The 20121-nt window shown below is 35.4% G+C and overlaps 4 protein-coding genes across 4 annotated transcripts in view; 1 reads left to right on the top strand and 3 right to left on the bottom strand.

The window, feature by feature from the left end:
- LOC7494468 (60S ribosomal protein L35a-1) overlaps positions 1-20121 on the bottom strand; it is a 100575-nt gene that overhangs the window by 39516 nt on the left and 40938 nt on the right. The gene's annotated exons all lie outside the window — the stretch shown is intronic.
- Positions 766-5296, top strand: LOC7494475 (coronatine-insensitive protein 1). Its single transcript, XM_002312104.3, has 3 exons — positions 766-2057; positions 2932-3409; positions 4157-5296. Exons 1-3 carry the CDS (start codon positions 1549-1551, stop codon positions 4976-4978), a joined length of 1809 nt encoding a protein of 602 aa, XP_002312140.2. The 5' UTR covers positions 766-1548; the 3' UTR covers positions 4979-5296.
- On the bottom strand, positions 10179-12783 carry LOC7494474 (transcription factor DIVARICATA). The gene is made up of 2 exons (XM_002311167.4): positions 11480-12783; positions 10179-10975 (listed from the first exon to the last, which is right to left on the bottom strand). Exons 1-2 carry the CDS (start codon positions 11860-11862, stop codon positions 10480-10482), a joined length of 879 nt encoding a protein of 292 aa, XP_002311203.3. The 5' UTR covers positions 11863-12783; the 3' UTR covers positions 10179-10479.
- Positions 13553-17132, bottom strand: LOC7494473 (laccase-4). The gene is made up of 6 exons (XM_002311166.3): positions 16968-17132; positions 16127-16278; positions 15754-15998; positions 15483-15611; positions 14378-15298; positions 13553-13999 (listed from the first exon to the last, which is right to left on the bottom strand). Exons 1-6 carry the CDS (start codon positions 17058-17060, stop codon positions 13869-13871), a joined length of 1671 nt encoding a protein of 556 aa, XP_002311202.1. The 5' UTR covers positions 17061-17132; the 3' UTR covers positions 13553-13868.

The raw sequence follows: 20121 nt of genomic DNA, 5'->3' as shown, positions 1-20121 counted from the left end.
CAAGCTTAGCAGAAGTATTTGTTATGTTTTAAATAAAATGAAAACGGGGGCGAGAACCATCCAGCTCGAAACTAATGAACCTGATGCCTCTAAATCATGTGATTCAATATCCAAATGAGAGAAACCCGACTGAGCCAAATCAATTCGTTTCTTTGAGCCCACAATTCAGCAACCATAGTCGAAGCAAACCATTATTGGAAAATCCCTTATGTTCTAAATAAAAAAAAAGGGGGGGAAGGGAAAGGAAAAAAAATAATTAAAAGAGAAATATAAAAAAATGACAGCACATTGCAGCCCTTCAAAACTTGCCACATTTATTATAGCAAATTAATTATTTTTAATATTTAGTGTTAAAAATAAAAAAATAAATTATTTTATTACATTACTAAATAAAAATAATTTTAAAAATAACCGCTAAAAACTACTGTAACAGCTAACAGCAGTAACAGACAAAATACACTGCAATAATAAGATAACAAATAACACACAACTGACTTTCCAATCAACTGCTACCTTTTGACAATCATTTGTAGTAATTCAATTAATAATAATAATAATAATAATAATAATAATAATTACGAAGACCACCAAACCACCATGATACCATATCCCTCCTTCTCCGGTTTTTCAATGGAGTAATAAATAAATATATAAAATACTCTCTGATTGGTTAGCACCACTGCGCCAGTATTTCCTTTTGTCGTTTCTTCTTTCCTCTTTTATATCCATCCATCCGTCCATCCATCCATCTCGCTCTATTACATACACACACATTCGCAAGGCGTATAATAATTTTTCTAAATAAATAATAGTAGTAGCAGTACAGAAATACAGAGCCCCTTAACTAGGGTGTGCCTGATCCATGAACCCACAAATTTCTTTCTTTTTTTTCTCATACAAGAAAAACTAAAAAACCGTCTCAACTGTCCTCCCGCCGTCGATCACCACCTCCTGTTCTTTCTAATTTTACTCTCTCGATCTCTATCTCTCCTGTTTAGCTTTCATTTCTCTTTTGCTACCGCTCTCACCAACAGTATCGATGTTTTATCGATCTGATGTACAGGTCATGATCCGATCGGCTCGTTTTCCGTGCCGGAATCGCTTAAATCAGTAGCTGCTTTGCTCCGCATCTCTCTAGAACCATCGTCTATCGATTTTAGTAACTTATCCTTTTTTGTCTCTCTTGTTTTTGTTAGTTTAGTGAGGAGCTTAACCGTATTTGTTTCTATAACAGGTTCGTTTGTTTCGTTCTCAGTTTTGCTACTTTGTTTTTTTTTCCTTTTCTAGCTCAAACTTCGTTTTTCAAAAAATCTATTGAAAATCAAGTATTTAAAGTGTTAATCGATTAATTCTAATAGAAAATTTCCAAATCCGTGAGGTCCTCTATAATAACTTCATATTTTCTTTTTTTTTTGTCCTTTTACCATCTTTTATTATTCAGTTTTGTTTTTGTTTTTATCATTTTCAAGCTCAAAATTTGTAAATTACGAATTCCTTTTAACAACTAAGTTTGCTTTCTTTTTGGCGTTCTTCTAAAAAAAAAAATCAATGGAAGAAAATCACAATAAAAAGAACAGCTACTTAAATTGTAGCGGAGGTGGTGGGGGGATGTCCGACGTCGTATTAGGGCTCGTGATGCCGTACATAAACGACCCGCGGGACCGCGACGCCGTTTCGTTAGTTTGCCGGAGATGGTACGAGCTAGATGCGTTAACACGGAAGAACGTGACTATAGCTTTTTGTTACAGTACAAGTCCAGATCGATTACGACGTCGTTTTAATGACATTGAATCATTAAAGCTAAAAGGGAAACCCCGGGCTGCTATGTTTTTTAATTTGATACCGGAGGATTGGGGAGGGTTTGTGACTCCATGGGTTAATGAAATAGCGGAGAGTTTTAATTGCTTGAAATCGCTTCATTTTAGAAGGATGATTGTTAAAGATTCGGATCTGGAGTTACTTGCTAGGTCCAGAGGGAGACTTTTGCAGGTTTTGAAGCTTGATAAGTGCTCTGGGTTTTCCACGGATGGCCTTTCGCACATCGGTCGCTCTTGCAGGTGATTCTATTCGTTTTTTTTTTCCTTTTTAGATTCGTTTTAGTACTGGATTGATTGATCATGGATGGTATTAATATTTAATGTGCCTGTGCGCGCCAAATAATTAATGTTAGTGTTTATGAAGAAGCTGTAATTGTTGTTCAAGAGTTGCTTATCTTTTTTTTTTAATGGTTCATTTGGTTTCTTCTTTCTAGAATATTGAGCAGCTATGAATGGATGTGTAATTTTAAGGAAATTTATATAATGCTGGTAATTTGCGTGTTGTGGAGAATTGAAGGTTTATTATATAAGGAAATTCATTATGCACAATTGTGCACTGAGCAATCTCGGTTGTTTTGGTTTACAAACTGTGAAAATGTTGAATGTTAAGTTGATAACTTTAATCAATAAACACCGGCGAGAGTGGGTTTGATGAGTTTGTTCTGAGTTTAATATCCTCGTGTCTTAACTCAACTTGCGTGGCTTTGTTTTATGAGGATTGTAAATAAAGTAGAATCAGCAATCCAATTGTTTATAATGGACTTTCTTGATTGTTGAAGTTGTAAGATTATGGGGTTGGCTGCGGCTATTGCCTACAGTTTGTTGATAAAGGAAAATAATATGCTGGAATAATGGAGTAAGAACTGAATAATCTTTTAACGTTTCCTACCTGGTATGGATCGTGTTCTGGTAAGGCTCATGCTTTAAGTCGTCTTGGAGTTGGAGCTTATTCCCAACTTGCAAGATGCCATGATGCTTAACATCCTTGTTATTTGAGGCGCTATTTATCATAACTTCAACCCTCCCCCCTCACTTTTCCATTGCCTTTGGATTCGGGGTTCTTAGCATATTTACTATGGTGCATTCAATTTATTGTCATCATCTGTTTCCTCAGGCAATTGAGAACATTATTCTTGGAAGAGAGTGCAATTGTTGAGAGAGATGGTGACTGGCTCCATGAGCTTGCTACGAACAATACAGTTCTCGAGACTCTAAATTTTTACATGACAGAACTTACCAGAGTCAGATCGGAAGACCTTGAGCTTCTTGCCAGGAACTGTCGTTCATTAGTCTCTGTAAAGGTTAGCGACTGTGAAATCTTGGATCTTGTTGGTTTCTTTCATGCTGCATCTGCTTTAGAGGAATTTTGTGGAGGTTCCTTCAATGAGCCAGATGAACCAGACAAATACTCTGCTGTCAAATTCCCCCCAAAATTATGCTGTTTGGGTCTTAGCTATATGGAGAAGAACGTAATGTCAATAGTGTTTCCTTTTGCATCCCTGCTCAAAAAGCTGGATCTCCTCTACGCTTTTCTTGGCACGGAAGATCATTGTGTTTTAGTCCAAAGGTGCCCCAACTTAGAAGTTCTCGAGGTACAAACCATAGATGTGTTTCAACTCTATGTTGCATTTAATCGCTGTCTCTATTCATAATTTGTTTTGAATTATATCTTCATTTACCACCCCCTTTATGCAATGGCTTTATGTCTTAGATAACAGTTCCCTCCTCTTATTTCTATTCTTGATTCACCAGAATCTTGTTTCATATTTATTCATCAAATAAATGCGTGGATTAGGCTGGTCTTATTCTAGAAATAATTTGACCGGTTTATCTTAATCTTAATTTAAACTATCCATCTTCAAAGCGAAAGCATGGGAAAAAAAAACTTTCATTCTGCTTAGCAATATAATATCATATCTGCTCATGATAAATTCATAGGTTTGAAAGAAACAAATATGACTTGTCGTGTTATCCCTAACATAAAGTGTATCTTAACTCAATTCTCTGTGTTCTTTTATTGATGCTTTCAATGTGCATTTCTTTATTTTTATTTCTGAACTATGTCTAACACCAAAATTTTCCCTTTGTGCTTCTTGCGTGATTTTGTAATTCACTTTGGTTCTGAGGAATGCCGTGTTAATCTTGCTAGAAAGGGATTTGAAAATTTTCAGAACGAAAGAGATTTGAAGTTCTTTAAAATGATGAAAATATGCCAGATTACCTAGCCATTTCTGGAAAAAAAAAAACAGGGGATTCTTGTACCATTGTTGCAGAACTTCATTTGAGATTTGTGCATGTATTTAGGTTTATATAGTTAACCTTGCTTTTTAAATTGGCAGACAAGAAATGTTATTGGAGATAGAGGGTTGGAAGCCCTTGCCCAGAGTTGTAAGCTACTAAAGAGGCTTCGAATAGAGCGTGGTGCCGATGAGCAGGGAATGGAGGATGTGGATGGCCGAGTTTCACATAGAGGATTAATTGCCTTGGCTCAAGGCTGCTTAGAACTCGAGTACATCGCCGTTTATGTTTCTGATATTACCAATGCAGCTCTAGAACATATGGGCACATACTCAAAGAACCTCAATGATTTCCGCCTGGTCTTGCTTGAGCAAGAAGAGAGGATAACCGACCTGCCCCTTGACAATGGAGTTCGAGCTCTATTAAGGGGCTGTGAAAAGCTCCAAAGGTTCGGTCTGTATCTCCGACCAGGGGGTTTGACTGATGTGGGTCTTGGATATATTGGACAGTACAGCAGACGAGTAAGATGGATGATTCTAGGTAGTGTTGGGGAGTCTGATGAAGGGCTTTTGGCGTTTTCTAGAGGCTGTCCTAGCCTGCAAAAACTTGAAATGAGGGCCTGTTGCTTCAGTGAGAGTGCACTGGCTAGAGCTGCCTTGCAACTGACTTCTCTGAGGTACTTGTGGGTGCATGGTTATAGAGAGACCTCTACTGGTCATCGTGATCTCTTAACAATGGTTCGCCCATTTTGGAACATCGAATTGATTCCTTCTAGGAAGGTTGAGTCGGTTAATGAAGCTGGAGAAAATATTGTTTCCGAGAATCCAGCCCACATTCTTGCATATTACTCCCTTGCTGGACCAAGAACAGACTTTCCAGATACTGTGAGACCACTGGATCCAGCGAACATAGTTGCTGCGTAGAGCTGTATATGAAGTTGATGTCATGTTCTTTTTATTGCCACGCCCTGTTTATAGATTTATCCATCTTTTTATCATTTGGGTAAGAGTGTTTCGGTTTAATTTTAAATTTCTATTTTACTTAGACCGTTGTCCTGTAATAAGTCTACGTTCTCTGCTGTAATTTAGCACTTCCGCTCTAGGTACACTACTGTCTTTTCTGTCGTCTGTGGCAGTTAGCTTAACCTTTTGGTGACTTTGTATTTCATCTGCTTCAATGTTGGAAATGTTGCTAGAATTTTGGCTGCTTTTTATTGATAAATACACAGATTTTCACTTGCATTACTGTTTCAAAATTTTCTTTTTGGTGTGCTACGAGAAATGCTCTTCTTACTGAAGCTGACCTCTTTAAAAGAAATCACGCCCACATAGGTTTTCCCGGTTTTTGTGATCATGCACGGGCTAACATGGTTCTGCTAGTGCTTTGGGGTATACTCCACAAGGGCAGGTTTTGGCAGCTTCAAGGACTGGTCGCTTGAGACGAGGTATCTCAAGAGCAATGACATGCTGGCAAATTTGGAAGCTGGATGGCAGTGTGTGGCGGTAGGAACTCAGATTGATCCAGAAAGAAAAGTTGACTATCTTCAGAACTTGTAGTGATTGGCAGGGAGCTAAACATGTCTTTGTACAGAGAAGGGAACAGGCCGCACCTTCAACAAATAGTCCAACTGTATGGACAGCCATAGCCTATGCCTCCAACCTTGAAGATCAACACAGATTCAGCCTCCAAAGATCTTATGACAGATAAATGCTGGAATCAGCATCATCTACAGAAATCAGAGACTCATCTATTGAAATGCAGATGCAGTAGTAGTGCTCTCCAAGGTGAATCTTAGGCTGTAAGGGAAGCTGTGGGGTTAGCAATAGCCAGAAGGTGGGACAAGGTGGACTTTGAAACAGACTCATCTAGTGTAGCTAATGCTGTCTCATCTCACATGGTGAATGCCACTTGGGAAATTTATCCAAATAGATGACATAAAAAGTCTGTCAAGTCTACACCATGGATATGAAATGTATCATGTTTGTAGCCCTGCTGCTGCAGTAGCTGATTGGATAGCTAAGAGTTCTTGGAATACAACTTGTCCTGCAAATAGGGTTGTTGAACTTGACCCCCCCGATATGCTGTGTCATGAGGGAGTTTCCAAAAATGTCATTATTCATCTGATTCAGATTTTGTGTTGTTGAAGACGATACTGCATGTTTCTACTCTAGACTTCGAGAATTGTCCATAAAAACGTTCTCTCTCCCATCAATAATTCCTTCCAAATATTTATCTACTCCACAGCTTTATCCGATTTATCAAGGAAGTGGATAGATTATCAGTTTCATCTGACTTGAAAATTCATTTCTAAATATATATTAATAATTTAAGTTTTTCTCTATAAATCTACTAGTACTTCAATCGTTTTATACTTAACAAGCATTGCTCCGTCGATAGTTATAATAGATATCGTTAATGATAATTTCCCTGGTTATAGATTATGTGTTCTCTCCTCCTCCTCTTGTTGGAAAGATTTTCAAATCCTTAAATTTGGATTAGAGGATTAAGTTCTTGTTATTTTAACAATCACTTGTCTATTTTTTTTTTTCCTTTTGAGAGTTATCGTCTTTTTTTCTAACATCTACCAAAGGGTGAGCTTCAAGATTACAAAACCTAATCTATGTATATCGCTAACCTCGAGGTCTACAAACGTATCATGTAATGTCTCCCATGTCTTAAAACTTAAGTAGCTTCAAGGGCAAAAAGGTAATTTAATTTGTTGGTATAGAATTTAATCACAATCGTAATATGCAGGGATCAAAATGTAATCCAGTCTTTGTGTGTAAAGGGTATGTGTTGTGAATCTGAGTCATGGCGTCTTCTTCCAATTTGCATCCGGTACTGTGATAGCTAAAATAACCTTTGTAACTATTTGCTTTTGACGACCGTGAGAAATAAACTAGCATTAGCGGGATAAACAAACTGCAGTATCAAATCCTCCGGGTATATTTTTCTGAAAAGAACATTGGAACAACTCTTGACTTTCTAGGAACTTAGGTTTAGGGTTTTGATATTAATAATTAGTCTATTTTATGGTCCTGATTACTCCATTTTGCTGTGGGACATCAAAACGATTTTTAATTTGAAGGAAAAAAAAATTGATAATGCATCTTTCGGGCAAAATCACGAGTAGTAACAGGCCAAAACAGATAGTTTCTTTAATAGGATAGTCAATTCCTTAATGTTAGGATAATAATTATTTTTTAAAATGTTTTTTTGATTGAAAATATATTATAATAATATATTTTTTAATTTTTTTAATATCAGTATATTAAAATAATTTAAAAACACATAAAAAATTTTCATAATTCAAAATTTGCTTTTCTGTAAAGTAAATTTATTTTGTTTCTTGGCAAAGCTCAAGACTACGCAAGAGAGAATAAAATCAGGAAAAAGTCGAAGAACTGAAGAAGATAAGCGAGAAATTAATGCTGACATTTATTTAGGAGCAAATATATATATATATATATAGATATTGTGAATGACAAATACCACAACAGAAGAGAGAGTTTAGAAGAGAATAAAACAAGTCAGATTAATCAACAGTAAGAGCACCACCAGCCACAATCTTGTCAAGTCACCTCAGTCTTCATTCATGCATCCTTTTTATTTTTATCTTTTTTTTTTGCTGATCCCATCAAACGACCAACCCCGCAATCAATTCCTGAGCTGAACCAGAGAGGAATAAAAAAAGGCATTATGCTTACAACTTGCGCTGATGATCAGTAACACTACGTTTACATCCCACCTGGGAGATCGATCTGATGGCGAAGTTGTTAGAGAGGATCGTCCTTAAAATATTTCAGGCCGGTGTGGTGGAACCTCTACCACGTCTTTGCTTGCTATGCCACGACAAACTGAACACCCAAACATGACCTCATGCGTAGCTAATTCAGATTTTGGTGAAGAAAAAGGTGGCCGACATATTATTAAAAGATCCTCTTTATTCTAAAATAAAGGAAAGGTGGCTTAGAGTTCACGGTTTTTAAACTTGATTGGAATTAATTAGAAGAAAGTGGCAAGAGTGCTTTCTTATTCAACCCGCAGGGAGGCTGCTCCTTTGGGGAAAGTTATTATAGAAGTTTATCGTTTTGTCATTTACTGCAAAAGGTTCATGGTGATAACCATACTGCTCATGTTGCTTTGGAGCTTTTAATGCTCAGCATGAGGTTTATAAGTTGATAAATACACAAAGTCACATGGGTGGGCTTGCACACTAGGGTTTTAATTGATGATTGTTTCAGCAGCAACAATGGCAGTAGTAGAACCCACAAACACAATGGCAACTTATACAAAACAAGCACAGTGACAGAATATCAGGAAACATGATCTCTTTTTTTCCACTGGAAAATTTTAGAAAGACAAACTTTGTGAGATAATTATTATCAATTAACCCTTTTCTAAAGGACCCACTAATTAAGATGCTAGAAAGTTGGATGCCAGGGGGGCCGAGTTTGTCAATAATATGAAAACGATCAATGATCTTTATCCCGTTTCGGCGTTCCGACCGTTATCCATTCCATAATATTAGTGTTTCTTTTTCCTAATGGAAGTGTTCTAGTACTTTTATCAGCTGTAACCCTAACATTACATTTTCTTTATTCCTAATCAAGACAACAGGCGTATCAAAGCATGCCCTTAGTATATATCTATCTATCTTCTTCACTCTATTCAGAGTAATTTTTTGTATTTTAAGTTGAATTACTGTATTCCGATATTCTTTGTGCATATAATATCGAAAGTATGCAGATCCTCAAGAAAAGTCAAATCAGCAATTAATCTATAGGTGGATCATTGAAAGAGACATGTTCTTTTGCGGAAGGTTGAAAGATGCATTCCAGGAGAAGGACGACAGATACATCACAGCTCCTGATTCTGGAAGAGGAGTTTCTGAAGAATATGAGGACGAAAATCAATGCCTTATCCTCTAAAGTCAAGGAAAAGGTTAACATCTAAATAGCCTGGTATAATAATAATTAGGGATGGCAACGGTAACTGTACATCCCTTTTTTTTATATTTATATCTTTTTAAGGAAAAAAATTTAAATATTCATAAAATATATGTTTGGTTGGGGGTATTCATATATATTCATTATTTATTATTTATTAAAAAATTAGTTAATATATATATATATATATGATTTATGTTAACATTGAGATATGTATATATTATATTATATTAAAAAATATAAATATATATTTAGTGTTAGGGTTAGGTGATTTTCAAGTCATAATATTTATATTTTATTAAATAAAATAATTATTAATAAAAACCCATTAAATTAGACGGATTAGGTTGAAATTAAATTCTCATCCCTAATAATAATCCTAGGTTCTCTATTCCCATAGAAACAGTTAAAGTGTGCGCGAAATCTAGCTAGACCCGGTAACTATTCTTTCTAGCTTTGTCAAGTAAAATAAAGAATCATAAAAAGGTATTAATTATGCGCACTTGGAAGAACTGCCATGCTGATGGAACAGTCTTGCCACCATCGACAATTGGGTTGGCGGAAAGAGAAATATCGTAGAAAAGGCAAATATATACATGTACACTGGCATTCTTAAGTGCATCGTTCCTTATTCTACGATAAATTGAAGCATGTGATGCTCAACTAAGTGGGATGCAAACTCAGCTGTGACAAAAGTGATAATGCTGCTGAAGCACAGGTCAACTTGGCCATTTTGGAGGACCACATAAAGCTAACGATTGCTCCAAGGTTCTTAGCTTCGAGATAAGGCAGGCAATCAGATACCGCGGAATTTCACACAGAGTGCCGGGTGAGTCAGCTGAATGACATTTCAGATTATTTGTCATAGTTACAAAATTGTTCCATATGTAAATGCATAGAGTGCTTTCACATCATCCTTTTGAAACAAAGACAGGATTTTGTACCTAATTGATAGATTATTAGAATGCTCTTGAATTCAGGACAGCACAAACATAAAGGATGCATAGACCAAAATATGGATTTTACAATCATCGAGATTTAGTCTGCACTGAAGGAGAGACTTAAAAAGAATGCTTCCATTACTATAAAGCAGAGGTAAGGATACCGAAAATTTAAGTTCAGAAAGTTTTCTAAGACTGGTTTTCGTTTGATGCAAAGTGCAAACTCCAAGATATATACAACTGTTTCCAAGAGTCCAATATCTCATTTTCACCCGTTGGACATTGCAATTTCAGATATTACATGATTTCATATTTCTGTTATGTTCAAGAAGGATTCAATAGGAGTATTAAGGAAAGGAAAAGAAAAGGAAAGGGAAAGAAACAGAGAAGGGAATTAAAGAAAATGTACCGGCATCCAATTACTAATTAAACCAACCACACATGACCATGGCAAAAGCACTGCTATCCAGATTCGATTGACCCTAAACCAGATTTGTTTTTCCATCAATGTATACAGCAAAGACGGCCGCCCTATCAATGAATTTGAAATCTTGGGGGTGACAATTGAAAGACCAAGTTACGGGGCTTGATACGAGCCCCGTGACGAGCACCAGCATACAGATTTTGCCCTTGAAATGTTAGACCATTTGAAGATATCTCATATGGAGATGACTCAAACAAGTCTCCATGAGTAGAACCAAAGGTCATAACAGATCCATCCTTTGATTCGTCCCAGTCAACCAACAATTTCTGCATCCCTGCCGGCTTTTGCTGTGGTAATAGCACGTCAGATTGATCAAGTGAGGAAGCTTTGTCACCATCTGATGGAGAAGTAGAACCCGCGAGATTGAGAGTTGTGATGTCATGGATGCTTGGTCTTCTCTTATCCTTCACTCCCGAAAGCTGCTGCCTTATAAAATACTTCTGTGCATGGCTTGCCACTTGAGTTGGAGTCTTGGAGCCTACAAAATTGCGAGAGATGTTCCTCCAGTCTCCTTTGCCATGCTTTAGAAGCCCCATCAGGAACCGCCTATTGATCATAATCAAACATTGCAAGAACAAGTTCAAGGAGAAATAAACACAACCCGAAAAGAATTTGTTTACTGTCATCTTCATAGCAAAACAGAAAAAAGCAGCCCCTGACAACTATTAAAAAAAAAATTCCAATCTTGAAATTTCCAGCAACTAATCTCTCTCTGTTAGATAATCTGACGACGATCTCAAAAAGTTTAAAAACTACAACAGCAATGGATTAAAATATAAAAGTTATTATCCTGGAAACAACAAGTAACAAATTTGAACCTTGGATGGAGAGAAAATGTACCATAATCTGAAGATCCATTTTGCTGCTGACAAACCAATTGAATAGAAAAGTTCATGATCAATGAAATAACACCTCTACCGAATCTTTTGTAAATGTGTTTGATTAATGATTTATCTCTATTGTAAATCAATGACTGGATGCATTGTTCAAAATTTACTGTTTTAAACAAGAAATTTCACTAGAGGGAAGCCATAACAAAAAGGGATTCACCTGTGCTCCTCTTCTGTCCATGGCACACCTTTCTTTCTCTGCTGATCAGCACTCTTGATATTCAAAGGCCTCTTCCTATACGCATCAAAAGTGCTATCATCAACCAACTCGGACGTGAAAGATGAGCTAAGATAACCTGGAACCGGAACCCTCCCTGCTTCTATATCACAAACATCCTCTTCCAGCTTCTTGTATTGCTTGATCACATCATTAACTGTCTTTCCTGGTATCATAGCTGCCACCTTCAGCCATCTATCAGGCTCATGCTCATCAAATATCGCCAAAGCTCTCTCAAACATCTTGTTCTCCTCTTTGGTCCACTCTGTGGTTTGGGCAACACAAATTGGATTCGACATGCTCCAAGATGAATATAGAGTTTCCATACCTAGCTATCATCACTTAATATGCAGCGATTGCTTGCGGGTTCGTACTGCATCGAGAAGTGAATATGATTGGAATCGAGAGATGTAGAGCAGGGAGAAGAAGAAAGGAAACGGAGAGTATATGCGAAGATTGAGGTTTTTAAATAAATCTAAGAATTATGTACAGGGAATCAAGAATCTACTTTTCTTAACAGCATAAACTGAAGAATCTAAAAAAGATCCATTTTTCAAGGATTCGAAGAGAAACCTGAAAAGACGAAAAATCTATTCTTGTTCCCACGAATTAGGCCACAGGAGAAAAAAGCAAAAGCCCAGATGGGAAATTGAATTTGAAACAGAGAAGTTGACAAAATATCAAGGAAAATAAATTTCAAGAGATCGATTTTATACAATAGGGATTCCTATTGTTTGAAAGAAACAGTGAAAATCATTGAAAAGCGGTCAAACACGAAGAATCTAAATGAAAGATTATCGAACAAGGAAAGAGAAGACAAAAATGATGATCAAGTCGACCGAGATAGCTAGAGGGAAAGAAAGATGTCAGGGAATCTGCAAGAGAGAAAGGGCGGGAAAATTATTTGCTTTCTTGATTTCTTTGAAGAGAAGGAAGCAAGAGGGAAAGTTTAGGTATGTATTTATAGTACGAGTAGATTGCGAAACCGGCTAGTTGAGCCAGAGATAATCAATGGAGAGGAATCAAAATACATTTCAGAATTTTTTTTTCCTCTTGTTTCTGTTGATTGCTGGTGCATTCAAGGGAGGAGAGGAGACATGGAAAGTGGCAATTTGGTATTATAGCGTGGCACTTGTCCCAGTGAAATAGTTCCTCTTACTATGAGAACATATACACGAGACGATAAAAGATTCTCTTACTCTTTTTGGCTATGAGAACATACAGGGGAGACGATAGTAGATTCTTGCTCTTTTGGATTTTTTATGGGCAAAATTAGAGCTCCAATCTGATATCAAATGGGTGTCTATCGTATAAACAAACATAAGTTTCCCCTTTGTAATTTGAAAGATTTTGAAGAGCATTTACACCTTAATCTCTTTCTAGGTACCATTTTTGGTAATCTAATTAGAGGGTTTTTTTCTTTCAAAAAGCACAAAATTAATGCAATTATCCTTTTTGATGTTACTATTAGTATTAGAATGTCAAAATTATTAAAAAAAAACATCTTTTTAACGAAAAAGTACATAGGTTTATAAAGAAGAAAAACAACAACAAAAAAATATTAATAATTCTATACAAAATAAAATGATTGGTTTTTATGCATTAAGATTAATTACTTTTAATTTTATTTTGGAGTGTTTGAGAGTGTAATAACGATTGGTTTTTAAAATATTTTTTACTAAAAAATATATTAAAATAATATTTTTATTTTTAAAAAATTATTTTAACATCAATATATCAAGACAATCTAAATATATAAAATTTTTAATCACATTCTTAAACAAACTCTCATCGGTCTTGAGCTGTAAAAGTAGTTTTGCATGTTTTTTTTTTCATGATTTATCCTATAGTTATATTTATATTTTTTTTTTAAAAAGAAAAATCTCCTATAAGGCGTCTGTTTTCCTAAGCAGAAAATCATGAGTTCGACCCTTGTACTACGCATTTATCCGTATTTACAAGTGAAAATTATTTGATTTACCTAACTTTCTCCAAGAAAAAGCTAATGATATGACATTAAATACAAAACACCATCAAGTTGGATTGCTCCCAATTGATGCAACAATCACAAGCATGCAAATAGCTTCAAGTGGAATCAAAGTGCCAAATCCCCCCCTGAAAGTAGAATAAAAAAGATAAACATGACTAGCTTTTACAGCTTTATCCCCTCTTTCTGAGCAGCTTCCTTTTGCTATATGAAAAAAAAAAACAAACCCAACTTTCTCCTGTTTATTAGCTTTTGTCAAATCTTTGTTTGAGCACTTGAGCCCAGATCTTCAGACTATACGATACTACTCTCTTCACTTTCTAGTCTCAAAGCCCCTTGAAGTCTCTAGCAGTTGGGGAGGTCACTGGGAGGTGGTAGTAGTGACTCGTCTGGACCTTCACCATTGTCAACCACAAATACCATCTTTAGTCCCCATGTCGTATGTACTTCCAAATGGCAATGCAAAAACCAAACACCTACAAGCCACCACTGACTTATCAGAATACTGGATAGCTACACAACACTTCACCAACCAATTCATGCATGCAAGCTACGGGTAAAAATTCAGAGAGATAATCATTCCTAATGGCAAAGGATTCATGTTTTATTGTTTTGCCTTGTAAAATTGAAAATAAATAAATAAAAAGAGGCAAAGGGTCTTCCCCTGATTTTATCATGAAAAAGAGAGAGAATCTTGTCAAATACTATAACTTCATGCCAGGGCAATATAGAAGGTAGAAACTCATTGTCAAGAAAATTACTAATATATATGACAAAAATCTAATATCCACCTTTTCAACCTGATTAAATTGGAAAGTACTATAAGAAAAAGAAAAAAAAGATTGTAGATTTACCTGGATTATCTGCCCTGAATCTGATCGCAGCCCATCCAGCAGTAGGTACACTGATTGTGTTTCTTTCAACAGGATCAGCCAGATTAAATTTTTTTGGATCATTATCTGCATCAAAATTCCCAAATCCCTTGCCAACAACAAAGAAATTAAATCCATGAAGATGGAACGGATGACTCTCAGGTGCTATTATAGTGGTTCCTTGCAACACAAGTTGAACTGTCGAATTAAAAGCCAGCCTATAAGTTCTAGTCCCATTGATGGTCTGCAGATTTAATGCCGTATTATTTCCCGTATAATTAAAAGAATTTGGCGGCATTGCTGGAAAATCGTCTGTGAAAACCCCACTTATGCTATAGTAGTGTGCTTGAAGTAGAGCTGTAGTTGGCATTATAAAAGAAATATTATTAATAGCTCCCACAGCCTTGCTACCATTGACACATGTTGCGCAAGGGTCAATCCCGACACCGATAGTGAAGTATAGAGAATGGTCCACTGTTAATGGAACATTGGCTGGGAACTTCTTTGAATTCAGGCTTCGAAGATTGTCCATGAAAGTTGATGTTACTGGAGTTGCGTTTATAGCAGGAGTAGTGGTCAGGACTGGTGGGGAAAATGCAATGGTTCCCTTATAGCGCAAGAAAGCGATTGCTGTCACGTTATCAACAGCAACTACGGTATCCATGAAGGGAGAGACAGCCATTAAATACTTGCCAACGCTTTTATCTGCAGTTAATAGGGCATTTGTGGTTTGGCCTGGACCTATAAATATTGTGTCAGTGCTAAAGGGCTTAGTGTAAGCTGCATCCACTTCAACAACCGTTATATTGTGCCCTGCAATCTTGAAGAAGAGCTCATCGTTTAGTGCTGCATTGATAATGCGTAGCAAATAGGTCTTGCCACTTTCAACATGTAATGTGAAACCTGCGCACCAAATAGAACGTCAAAGATCCATGTATGGATCCTAAATAATTTCTTCACGGCACCAGAAAACGTGGCAATAAAAGAATTCAATTAGTTAAACGTAAATAAGACCTTAGTTTTTGTTCTAAGGTGGAAATTTTATAACCCAATATGAGTTTATCAGAACCATTAAAAGGGTCATTACCCGGAGAAGGGCAGCCAGGAACTGCCCCTGTCTGGCCATTAACAATGTGTGCATCTGATATGTTTGGGGGCAAGCCAGTTTGTGTTGCTTGGTTGACCACAGCTTCAACATCTGCTTTCCACCATTCACCTATATAATTAACAAAATCAATTACCATCACTTAATTGTCGATCTTGGGACTTTATAGGACAACAAAAAAAATGAGCAGCAGAAACTCATTAGAATTGCCGTGAAATTGGGAGAGAAAAAAAAGACTTGGATTGGAGCTCACCCAATATGATGATTTTTTCCTTATCAGGCTTTGGAAATGGGTAAGGAACGCCCTTCTGAGGCAAGATGACGATGGCACCATGTATTGTTGCCCTTAGCCATGAAATGTGTGCATGCCAAAGAAGCGTACCCCTCTGGCCTGTAAGAGTGAAATTGTAGAGATAGCTTTGCCCCGGCCGTATTGGACACTGCGTGATGTATGCTGGCCCGTCGGACCAGCCCGTGCGCAACTGCCTCACGCCGTGCCTGCCAAAACAAAATTTAGGCTCCAATTAATCATTAAAGTCGTCCTAATAATCACTCTTGAATCAAGTACCTAGCTATAGCTTTCAAAAACCAATTTTTAAGACTTCAGGTGCGGTTTATGGTTCTACCAATGGATGGTGACGTTGTATTGGACGTGGTTGGTGAGCTTTATATTGACATTATCGCCTTCCCTTGCATAAATAGTAGGCCCTGGAAACTTTCCATTGATGGTCACAATGGACTTGGTTGAGCAGAGCTTTGTTGTGTTCGTCAGGACTACCTGCCAATATAAACAGTGATTTTCACAAGCAAGATCACAACTTCTAATTCTAAAGAGACTTGCTGTCTTTGTAAAGTAGAAGTTCATAGAAGAGGGAAGAAGAGAAGGAAAATCAACTTGATACTAAAATGGCACGCTACTCTAAAGAATTTGTATTGTAACCATGCCAGACTTGCTTGACTTTTTCATTAATTATTGATGATTTTTTAATTTACATTGGTGTGTATGTGACGTGGGGGGAATTATTGAACTAATTTAGTCTCTATGAATCAAACAGATCACATTAGAAGAATTCATTTTAGTAGCCATTAATCATGTATAATTAATGAGGGTTTAATTATATATATTATACCAAACTAATCAAACAATTTTGATCCCCAGAAACCTAATTTAATTAATAATTTTATGTGACTGCACTACGACACTAGCAAGTGGAAATAAGCTTGTTCCGGACCACAAGAGCCTCTTTTAATTAAATTTTATACCACTGAAAAGAAATTCTCACATTTGATGGTCGATAGATAGCAAGGTTTCCTTAATGTTTTGTTTGAATTAATGCTTAATTTTAGTCACAGATACAACATTAAGCATGATCTTCTCTTTTTTAATTATCAAAAATGGCAACGGCAGCCCTTGTCCGTTGCTAGAGGTGGACTACCGTAAGAACGTAGCAGAGAATGAGCACTTACCCTGAAATCATAAAGACGGACCTCGCACTCCACCAAAGCCGGAAAAATGAAAATTACTAGCAGCAATATAGCCCGAGCCCGATAGTTCTCCATCCTCTCTCTCTCACTCTCTCTTTTTCTGTCTTTGTGTCTCTGAATTTTGACTTCCTTTGAAACACAAATGTATGACTGGCCACCTTTAAGTTTTATAAAAGAGAATAAACCTTTGATGCAGTGTCATTTTACCTGGTTAGGTGAATGAAAAGAACCCGCGCGCCATGAATGTTTCAGGTTTTCTTGCATGTTACACAAAGTTGACCAACACATTTGGAAGTATGCTAGTAAGACCTTGTTGTCATTAATGTCAAACGACTGAAACCCTCTTGTGTGTTGAGACATGCACATAGCCCAACTGAACTATCTCTCTCGATCGAGAAGGTATACCTTCCATGCAAAGGTTTTGTACGCATACTCCCTGTCAAGTACATTGAAACCAATGGACATTTGATGATGACAATCCGATGAAGTGTTCAAAGTAGGAGTATTTACAAGGTAAGGTTTTTAGTGGTTGAATTATAGATTGGTTATATGTTTTTTACATATAGCTAGCTTTTGTTAAGATAAATTTTCTTGATGAATGCTTTTAGATACCTATAAAAATCTTTTTTTAGGGTGTCTGAGAATCCTTCAATATTAAAATTAGCATTTTAAAAGAGAAAAAAAATAATAAATAAACTTGATAATTCAAGAAGTATTTATAGCTCCTGACCCTTGTTTTTTTATTTTTAAATGTAGAAATTAAAAAGTAATTTTAACATGACAACATTTATGACGAATAAAATATCTCTCACACAAATATTAATAAGTATTAATAGAAAAAATATCGTGTAAAAAAATATTAATGAAAAAAAAACTCCAGCAATTGTTTTTAGATTTATAAAATAAACAAAAATACATCTTTTAAAGATTGAGCTCAGATGATCTGTCCAAATCCGAGCCTAACTTAACTTTCTTCCTGATCTCTCGGTGTTTCTACCTAAATTTTAAAAAGAGTTTGAATAAAAAATATAATTCCCATGACCATTATGAATTTAGTGCTAAAACAGAAGAAATCTTGATCCATCACAATCAATGCAGGTGATACCGAATGTAGGAACTCTTTCCACCAACTCCTGCTGATTTTTGCTGTTTTAGATGTTGTTCGATATTATAATTACGGTTTTCTTTCTTTCTCTTTCTTTTATGAATAATTTTAAAAAACATAGAAAATAATCTTTTAATTTATGATTTTGGATTTTTTATAGCCACCATCATATATACCACTAATTAATTACCACCACAGCCATGCATCATTGCACTCAATATCATTCTCAATATTGTTATGATCACGTCCGTTGTGACCATCTCAATCTTCATTTTTATTGTTATTTCTTCACCATTATCTTCTTTTTCAATATTACCATAATTATCTTTAATTATATCACCACCATCATTGTTTTATATCATATAGTCATGTTACTATGTCACTGTAACAATATCACCGTGGTAACTAATTAAAAATGTAATATTATTGGTTTTTATATTTTAACTTATAATATACCTTCTTGTTTTTTAAATTAAATCGAGTCTATGTAAGATATTCTAAATAAATAACTTTAAAAAACTATGGACAATTAATAAACATGAGATAGTTTTGGTTTTCCAAAAAATTAAAAAACCAAAAACATTAAATGGTGTCCTTAGTTTTTGTGCTCGCTGCTGTAGCATTCCGAGTATAAATAAACGTCCTCAACTAATTAATAAGTTTAAGAGCTGGCTTTCTTAATTTCATTAAAAGAGTGTGATGTTAACTCTATAACACACTATCTCAAGTAATTAATTACACATACTCATTAATATTTCTATTTGCTGGATTTTTTAAAATGTAATTAAAATAATGGAACTCATGATTATTTGATAATAAAAGCTGAAATCTCATATTAAATAACCATCTCAACTCAAAATTTTAAAATATTAGTTTCTTGAATGGTTACTTATAAAAAGTTTAAGGTTATGAATATTTTAATTTAATTAAAGGAATGTAATATTAACTCTATAGCATACTCTCTAATAAAAGATTTTTAAACTTAAAATTTATTCATTCTTATCATTTTTCATGCTGATTTTTTTTTTTAAAAATAACTGAAAGAATGAAACTTGTAATCATTTGATAATAAAAATTCTGATATAATGTTAATTAACTTTCTCAATTTAAAAATTTAAATTATTAAGAGATAATTAAATATTGATTTCAAATCTCTTATGTATAATACGCCAAAGATAGATGGATGTATTAACATCATATGGTCCATTAATTATTATATATTTCTTTGTGATGTTATGTATTCCCGTACTTTAGCAGTAGCATGGATATTTTGATGGATGTATTAAAAAATCAAGGGAGTGTTTGTTTTTATAGTTTAAATTGATTTTGGCGTGAAAAGGTATGAAAATGATGATTTTTATGTAATTTTTTCTATATTTTTATGTGTTAGTGTTAAGAATAAAAATAAAAAAATATTATTTTTTAATTAACAAATACTTTTACAAAAACACCATAACTAAACACATTCTTAGTAATAATAATAAAAAGGACGGCAGACACTACTCTTCCAGAAGAGTATAAAAGCGCAGGAGATAGAAATTGTGGTGGTGGGTGTCCATGAATGCATGAAAGTGATAGTAAAAACACATACTTTATAGCTGAGAAATGGCTTTCAAGAATCACAATGCTTAAAGAAAGCATTAGGAATGGGTTTGTACGTACAGCTCAACCTGTCTGTAAACTTCCAAATCCTGCACCTGCTTCACCTTTCAAACCCACATTAATTGTTTTTATTTTTCATTGGGCCATCTCTTTAGTCCCTTTAGCACTTCTAGATAAGTTTTTTACCTTGCAAGGAATTCCTCGCAACTCAAGAAGAGGTAGAACATCGAAAAGAGCAAACCAGAAACCAGTAATAACCATGATATGAGAATTTGTTGGTGTGAAGCCTTTTTTACTTCACTCGATCTGGTCATAACCTCACATCTGCCAATTTTTTTAATGCGTTTGATATTGATATTGTAGTGGCTGGTTGTGATTTGAAAAAAATTTGTTTTATAAAAAATATTTTTAATTGAGGTTGAATTGGTA

The sequence above is a fragment of the Populus trichocarpa genome, chromosome 8 (genome assembly GCF_000002775.5).
Source record: "Populus trichocarpa isolate Nisqually-1 chromosome 8, P.trichocarpa_v4.1, whole genome shotgun sequence".
In the NCBI taxonomy this organism is placed as follows: Eukaryota; Viridiplantae; Streptophyta; class Magnoliopsida; order Malpighiales; family Salicaceae; genus Populus; species Populus trichocarpa.
The sequence above is the reverse complement of the archived record's forward strand: the minus strand, read 5'-3'. Positions and strand labels throughout refer to the sequence as shown.

Coding starts and splice junctions, on each gene's coding strand:
- LOC7494475 (XM_002312104.3), top strand. CDS start 1,549: ATGGAAGAAAATCACAATAAAAAGAACAGCTACTTAAATTGTAGCGGA. Junction 2,058..2,931: donor CACATCGGTCGCTCTTGCAG/GTGATTCTATTC, acceptor CTGTTTCCTCAG/GCAATTGAGAACATTATTCT. Junction 3,410..4,156: donor CCAACTTAGAAGTTCTCGAG/GTACAAACCATA, acceptor TTAAATTGGCAG/ACAAGAAATGTTATTGGAGA.
- LOC7494474 (XM_002311167.4), bottom strand. CDS start 11,862: ATGGAAACTCTATATTCATCTTGGAGCATGTCGAATCCAATTTGTGTT. Junction 10,976..11,479: donor TGGACAGAAGAGGAGCACAG/GTGAATCCCTTT, acceptor TATGATCAATAG/GCGGTTCCTGATGGGGCTTC.
- LOC7494473 (XM_002311166.3), bottom strand. CDS start 17,060: ATGGAGAACTATCGGGCTCGGGCTATATTGCTGCTAGTAATTTTCATT. Junction 15,612..15,753: donor GGAAAAAATCATCATATTGG/GTGAGCTCCAAT, acceptor TTAATTATATAG/GTGAATGGTGGAAAGCAGAT. Junction 14,000..14,377: donor ATTCAGGGCAGATAATCCAG/GTAAATCTACAA, acceptor GGTGGCTTGTAG/GTGTTTGGTTTTTGCATTGC.